The sequence below is a fragment of the Oratosquilla oratoria genome, chromosome 4 (assembly GCF_046742065.1).
Source record: "Oratosquilla oratoria isolate Oo_2021 chromosome 4, ASM4674206v1, whole genome shotgun sequence".
Classification (NCBI taxonomy): domain Eukaryota; kingdom Metazoa; phylum Arthropoda; class Malacostraca; order Stomatopoda; family Squillidae; genus Oratosquilla; species Oratosquilla oratoria.
Window position 1 is genome coordinate 30868905 of NC_134780.1, and position 7500 is coordinate 30876404.

The 7500-nt window shown below is 38.7% G+C and overlaps 1 protein-coding gene across 1 annotated transcript; it reads right to left on the bottom strand.

Annotated features, from left to right (window-relative positions):
• Positions 1–1088: 1088 nt before the first annotated feature.
• Positions 1089–1670, bottom strand: LOC143024441 (EPM2A-interacting protein 1-like). The gene has a single exon (XM_076183245.1). It carries the CDS (start codon positions 1668–1670, stop codon positions 1089–1091), a length of 582 nt encoding a protein of 193 aa, XP_076039360.1.
• Positions 1671–7500: the final 5830 nt, after the last annotated feature.

A 7500-nucleotide genomic window follows, 5' to 3' on the forward strand; every position in this document is an offset into this window, starting at 1 on the left:
CCAAATGTTCATCAGTAAGTACAAGACCTATACTTGTTTTTAACAAGATTAATTTGTGAAAAGGGCTCCTCACATACATATGTGCTACCAAACACTGCCATCATTTTCCTCGCATGAGAAGAGAGTTTTGGATACACTGTTACTGATACAGGCTTCTTATAAAACTGGTATACTGAACTATCATCAAACTTCTTTCTTAGTTCATCATTGCATTGTAGTTCAATTATTTCCATTTGCGTGTCCTCGGGAGTTGCTGTCACATCCACAGAAACAGGAGAATCAAAGACTTCAATGGCTTGAGGTCACCAAATCTTTCTGAAAATTCCTCTCTTAAGACTGCCAACTTGTCATTATATTTATGATACTGAAGGATGCTAGTGTCATGGTTTTTCAATGTAGGAAAGTGGGCTGGGTTTTGGTTTCTGATTTGTGACTCCCATAGACGAAATTTTATCTGGAAGCCTTTGATTAGTGAGAACATCTCATTTATAAGTTGATCTTTTCCTTGAAGTCTACCATTCAGTGCACTAAGATGATCAGTTATATCTACTAAAAATGCTAAATCACATCTCCATTCCTTATTTCTGAATTCAGGAATAGCATTACCTTTCATATCTAAGAACAGCACAATTTCTTCTAAAAGGTCTTATGCTCTCTTCAACATTCCTGCTTTGCTTAGCCACCTTACCTCACAAAAATACTTCACACCACTATACTCTGCATCATTGTCTGTCATTAACTGCTGAAACTCGCGGTGATTTAGACCTCTTGCCCTAATGAAATTGACAGCTTTATTGTCTAGTGAAATTGAAAGTTTATTGTCTTTGCACATAAAGCTTCCTGGTGTATGATACAATGAACCTGAGTCAATATTTTGTGACTCCATTCTAGTCTTCAGTAATCCAACAACCCCATTTCTCTGAATTAGTGTAGTCCAGTCCAAACCTTAACAATACTTTTTATAATTCATCAAAAATAGTTTGTCCTGTTGTTGTCCCCTTCATGTTTTGTAGTGAAACGATTTTCTCTGTAATATTATAGTCATTGTCAACACCCCTAATATACACAGCCAGTTGTGGCATAGACCCCTATTGAAGGGGTCTACGGTCTGTGATGTCACAACTCTCATCAAGAGTAACAGTGTATGAAGAAAAAGCACTAACTCGCTTGGCCATTGTACTTTCAATATTCCCTGAAAGACTTTCTATTCTTCTAGCAACAGTATATCTTGAAAGGCTTATGCTTTCAACTAGTTTCTTTTTGTCAGGAAACATATTGTCTGAGGCTACACACAAACATTCTTTAACTACCTCACCATCAGAATAGGGCTTGAGTCTTTTTGCAAGGATTTGACTAATCAAAAAGCTTGTTTTGAGAGATGCATCATATTCCTTAACTTTCTTTGCAAACACTGACTGTTGTCCTTTCAGAGATTTCTGCAAGAATGATATTTTTTCTTTGCGTGCTTCACCTGTCATATTTTCATATTTTTTGTGTTTTGTGATGTAGTGTCTTTTGATGTTATATTCTTTTAAAACAGAAATGGTTTCCTGGCATACAAGGCACAATGCTTTCCCCCCTGATTGTATGCATAAATATTGTTCTGTTAATTTCTCTTGAAAACTTCGGTTTTCCTCTGAAATCTTGCGTTTTTTACTTGTAGAAGCCATTATTAGTATAATAAGATCTTTCCTGCGGAGAAAATATATAATTAGTAAAAATTAGCTTTAATTAAGAAAAATGTAATAGATTGCAATATAATAAATACCACATTTTCAGCACAAATATATAATTCTCAAAATGTTTTGCTTACAAATTTTCTAAAGTCAATCACAAAACTGCAACATAAACATCATTAATGTTTATTCAGATGATAAATATAAGATAATAAATGCAAAACAGCAAAATGTAGATTAGACAAAACACGAAAACTTCACTCAAAAACACAGAAATATTAGCACCAACGTAATCACCAAAATTCTCTCTACGAGTCTACACAATCTCTAATAACGGAACAACCTTATCTCACCCAAGCTCAACACTCGACTCCCCGTTGTATATCGCCACAGTCAAGCATACAAACATCATTACATGCAGCACACAACTTAATCGGCATCGCGATGACAATTGTCGAGGTAGTTTCGTCAGATGATACACCCGAACGATCACATTACAATCAGACAAGCACAGCAATGGAGCAGCGCTCATACACATGCACATACATACACAACGAACTTAATCTCACTTCTCAGCAGATCTGCGCACATGCACTCACATGCACTCACACTCACTTGCACTAACACAAACCACACAAAATGTTTTGCTTGCAAATGTTCTAAAGTCAATCACAAAACTGCAACATAAACAACTTACTTAGAGTTAGAATTACAGTACCGGTAATCCCAAATCAACCACAACAAATGAAGTCACAACGGAGACTGGTGAGGCAACGGTACAGACAGGCGGGAACACACGTACAGTACGTGAATCATACGTGTCAGACTCATAGACAGACAGCCAAGGATCACTCAATCTAATAATTAAAATTTTCAAGTAATATGTTATTTTCTGTTCTAATATAATTAAAATCTGTACATTAGTGAACGAAATAGAAAAAATATGGTGAAATTGGTACACAAGAATATGAATTTAGTCAAACTTTCGGTGGGCTCTAGTTTGTAACACTCTCTCTCTCTCTCTCTCTCTCTCTCTCTCTCTCTCTCTCTCTCTCTCTGAGGGCCGCACTATAGCTTATCTATTTTTAGGAGAAAGAGTCGCAATGAAAGCCTTTGAGTGCCGCATGCGGCTCTTGGGCCGCAGGTTGCACAGGGTTGCGTAGGGTGATAGTTCTCGCTTCGTATTCTCACCGCGCTGCACTTTTTTTTATTTTTTATTAAATTGCCTGGTGGTGTATGTAATTGTAATTGGTCAGTAACAATGGAATAGGTAATCCTTAACCTTCCCAGATTTTCACAAAACCACCAAAATGTTGTTGCACATTTGTAAAATGTTTAAATATAACCCACTGTCGGAGAAGCAAAGCAAAAGAAACAGATGATCTGTATATTTCGACCACAACCGTGGTCCTCTTCAGCAGATGAAGAGGACCACAGTTGTGGTCGAAATATACAGATCATCTGTTTCTTTTGCTTTGTTTCTCCGACAGTGGGTTATATTTAAACATTACCCAGCTTTATTATTATTATTATTATTATTATTATTATTATTATTATTATTATTATTATTATTATTATTATTATTATTATTATTATTATTATTATTATTATTTCTTTTTCTTTTTCTATTTTGACTACCTTTCTTTCCTTGTGAAGGTTAAGTGAATAAGATGCAGAGATTTAGTCCGAGTTCTGTTCCAGACCAGTTTCGCACCAAATCTTCTCCGTTCTCTCTTAGTGAGAAAACTACCAGCAATAAAACTGGAACCTAGACCAGTGGTCTTCCTGATTCATCTATTTTATCTTTTCTCTATTCGGTGACTGGAAACCTTTATTGAAACATTGTGACTTAGTGCAAGAGCTACTAGGATTAGGTCTTGGACCTAGACGTGTATCTATTCCATTCCTTCCCCCTCCCCTTCCCCTCCCCCTTCCCCTCCCCTCCCCTCCCCCTCCCCCTCCCCCTCCCCTAGTCACAATGTCTCAACAGTGTTCCTTAGTTACTCAGTAGACAATACACACCTATACCCGTAACGTACAGTACCGCACTCCTCGTTGCTCTCATCTTACATAACTTTATGGATAAGCATGATAGGCGGTAAATATGGAACTACCTAGTGTAGCACACATGGTCTCTTGCAGTCTCCTTCATTCTTATTTTCTTGTATATGTTCTAAGTTTTAAGTTAGTTACTGTCTTTTGTCACTCCTTTCTCTGCGATGGGGATTTTTATTTATTTGAATAAAATCGCCTGACGGCAGCTAGAATGATTGTATGAGGTCCTTAAACGAGAGACATAACTAAAAATCTTTATATATATGTATATATATATATATGTATATATATATATATATATATATATATATATATATATATATATATATTATATATATATGTATATATATATGTATATATATATATGTATATATATATGTATACATATGTATATATATATATGTATATATAAATATATATATATATATAAATATATATATATACTGTATATGCAAAGGTTTCCTTCGCCTGACTGGAATCGTTTGGTAGTAACTAAAATAAAGACTAAAGTCACAAGACGCCTTGAATGAATTAAACAGAGAAAAGAAGAAACAGATTTCGGAGCGAATATATGATGACAACATATTGATTTATTCACAAGAAAAAATGACCACAAACGGAAGAAATAGAGAGAGAGAGAGAGAGAGAGAGAGAGAGAGAGAGAGAGAGAGAGGGAGAACGATAGAGAGGGAGGAAAGACTGCGATACATAAAGAATATGTCAACTTTGAAATATCTAGTTTCCTCCATTTGTGTATTGCTTTAAATGTTACCTATTTAGGTTACCTATTTAGGCTATTTAGGTTCACCTCAGCTGATTGAACTCGTCTGGAGTTAGCCATAAAGAGGTGCAACTATCGAAACGAGTCACGCTGCTAGAATATGGAATGAAACGTAAAAAGCGAATCTAGAATTCATCACAGATGGAGGTAGAACCCGAAGTAAACAAAGAGGATTTCCGGCCAAAAGGCGCCAACGCGTCAACAAGGTGTGTGTATGTGAGCTGAGGATCGAAAAAATGTTTACAAAAATTTACGAATAGAAATTGAAATAGATAAAAAAATAGACAAATAAATGAAAAGATAACAACACAAGAGGTATTACAAAAGCAAAAACAAACACGAGAAAAAAAAATCGTCGATCTACGTCAGTCTCGCCTTTCTATGCTGAACAGGAACGCACATGGACGTACACAGTCGTACACATGCATGTAAACATATTGGTATACATGGAAACACACACACACACACACACACACACACACACAACCTCGTGGCGCGGTGGTTAGAGTTCTCGCTTGCCACTACGGTGGTCCGGGATTGAATCCCGCCCAGGGCTGAAATAATTTTAGTATCGCTGCGTTGCGGGTTGTTACTCCAACTCTCGTGGGCTGGGAGTTGGGTGTGTGTGTGCGTGCAAGGTCACAGTATTACCCATTGATCAGTTACACGAGCTCTGAAATCTGACCATGGTGAATCACACACACACACACACACACATACACACACACACACACACACACACACACACACACACACACACACACACACACACACACACACACACACACACACAGATGCACAAAGACTCACATGTGCAAGTACATATGTATACCTGTGTGTGTGTATGTGTGTGTGCGTGTGTGTGTGTGTGTGTGTGTGTGTACGTGTACGCTTGCATGTGTACCCATGTGCAAATAATTCAAATAGCAAAATAACAGAATCATGTTCTTTAATCCACTCAATCGAATATAGGCTGCGAATATAGGCATCCCCTCCGAGGGAAGAATTCAATTGAAACCTTCTTCCGTTTGATAAACGCAATAAAGTGTGCAAGATATGATCTCGTGAGCGCTCCCTTTCACGTTCCAGGTGGGGAGCGATGGATGGCAAGGGTGTCTGCCCAATTTCAGATGGAGGATCTTTGTCGCATTGAAGCAAGGAAGCTTCTGGGAGGTGAATCCCATCTCTTGGGTTAAGCAAGTCATCAGGAGTATATTCTGAAGTCCTAAATTGCATCAAGTCCCGGTTGCTCGGCTCCCAAGGCTCTGCCTCGAGCCGAAGGAGGATGGGAGGATTGGGAAGAAGACCGGAGAGGGGATGTACACGGTGGAGGGGGAGGAAGAAGACGAAGATGGCAGAGACGAAGACAAAGACAAAGTCGTGAAGATGGCGAGGAAGATGGCAACAATGTCGACGTAGCAGTTGTAGTGTAAGTAGAAGTAGAAGTAGTAGTAGTAGTAGTAGTAGTAGCAGCAGGAGTAGTGGCAGCAGTTGTAGTAACAAAAGTAACAGTAATAGAAGTTTTAATAATAGTAATAATAGTAGTTACAGTAGAAATAGCAGTAGTAACAGTAGCAGTAGTAGAAGTAGTAGTGGTAAAAGCACGAGTAGTAGTAGTAGTAGTAGTAGCAGTAGTTACAGCAACCTAACCACTGAGGCATCCCACTCCCGGAACGAACATGAGAAGATCAGGATGTACGAAGAGCGTATACAGAATGTAGACCAGGGCTCATTCACTCCTATAACCTTTACGACTTCAGGTGGGATGGGTCCTAGAGCAAAGGCATTCTACGCTCGACTGGCAGAGGTGATGGCTGAAAAGAAACAACAACCAGAAAGCAGCATTGTTTCTTGGATGAGATGTAGACTGTCATTCTCACTCCTAAGATCAGCCCTCCTATGCCTGAGAGGTACCAGGTCCCCACCGCCCAAATCAGCACATATACAAAACCTAGATTTTGAGCAGACGGTGGTTGACAGTAGGATAAATGAACTTTTGTATTAGGCATTATTAAAAAATAAATAGATAAATAAAAGGGTCGTCGACCACAGTCATTGGCGGGAGAGGGGCCAATGAACTGTGTCTGTGGGAGACAGATCCTGCTGCTTCCACCACACATATCCACGAGGATGGAGGTTGTATTATTAAAAAGAAAAAAAAAAAAAAAAGTAGTAGTAGTAGTAGTCAACCATAGTCATTAGCGAGAGAGGGGCCAATGAACTGTGTGAGAGACAGATCCTAACTGCTTCCACCACACATTTCCTTGAGGATGGAGGTCGTTAAAAGTAGTAGTAGTAGTAGTAGTAGTAGTAGTAGTAGTAGTAGCAGCAGCAGCAGCAGGGAGATTCTTTTGAATGAGACATAACGAGATAAGGGATCTCACCGCCCAAATGCTTCAGGAGGTATGCAAGGATGTGACCATCGAACCAACACTACTCTCCCTAGGAGAGGATAACTTTAAGCACCTCATTTCCAACACATCAGATGAAGTACGGGTGGACGTCAGCGCAAGAGGTTTCTGGACAAGGAGACAACTTTCCTTCTTTGACATACGAATATTTGATCCAATGGCTCTCTGTTGAGACGTCCCGTTCCCGAAAGGGGAAAAAAAAAAACATGTACAAGGAGCGTGTATAGAATGTGGACCAGAGCTCATTCACTCCGATAACCTTCATGACTTCAGGTGGGATGGGTTCAAGGGTAAAGCCATTCTATGCTCGTCTAGCAGAGGTGAGGGCAGAAAAGAAACAACAACCCAAGAGTAGTAATGTGGCGTGGATAAGATGTAAATTCTCATTCTCAATATATCAGCTCTCTTATGCTTGAGAGGTACTAGGTCTCCACCTCCTAAATCAACAGACATAAAAAAATTATTTTGAACAGACTAGTAGAAAGTAGGATAAATAAACTTTTATATTAAGCTTCATTAAAGTTAAATAGTATAAGATATAAAAGGATAGTCGACCACAGTAATTGGTGACAGAGGG

Bases quoted from the DNA above. Each gene is read 5' to 3' on its own strand.
- LOC143024441 (XM_076183245.1), bottom strand. From the start codon at position 1,670: ATGGCTTCTACAAGTAAAAAACGCAAGATTTCAGAGGAAAACCGAAGT.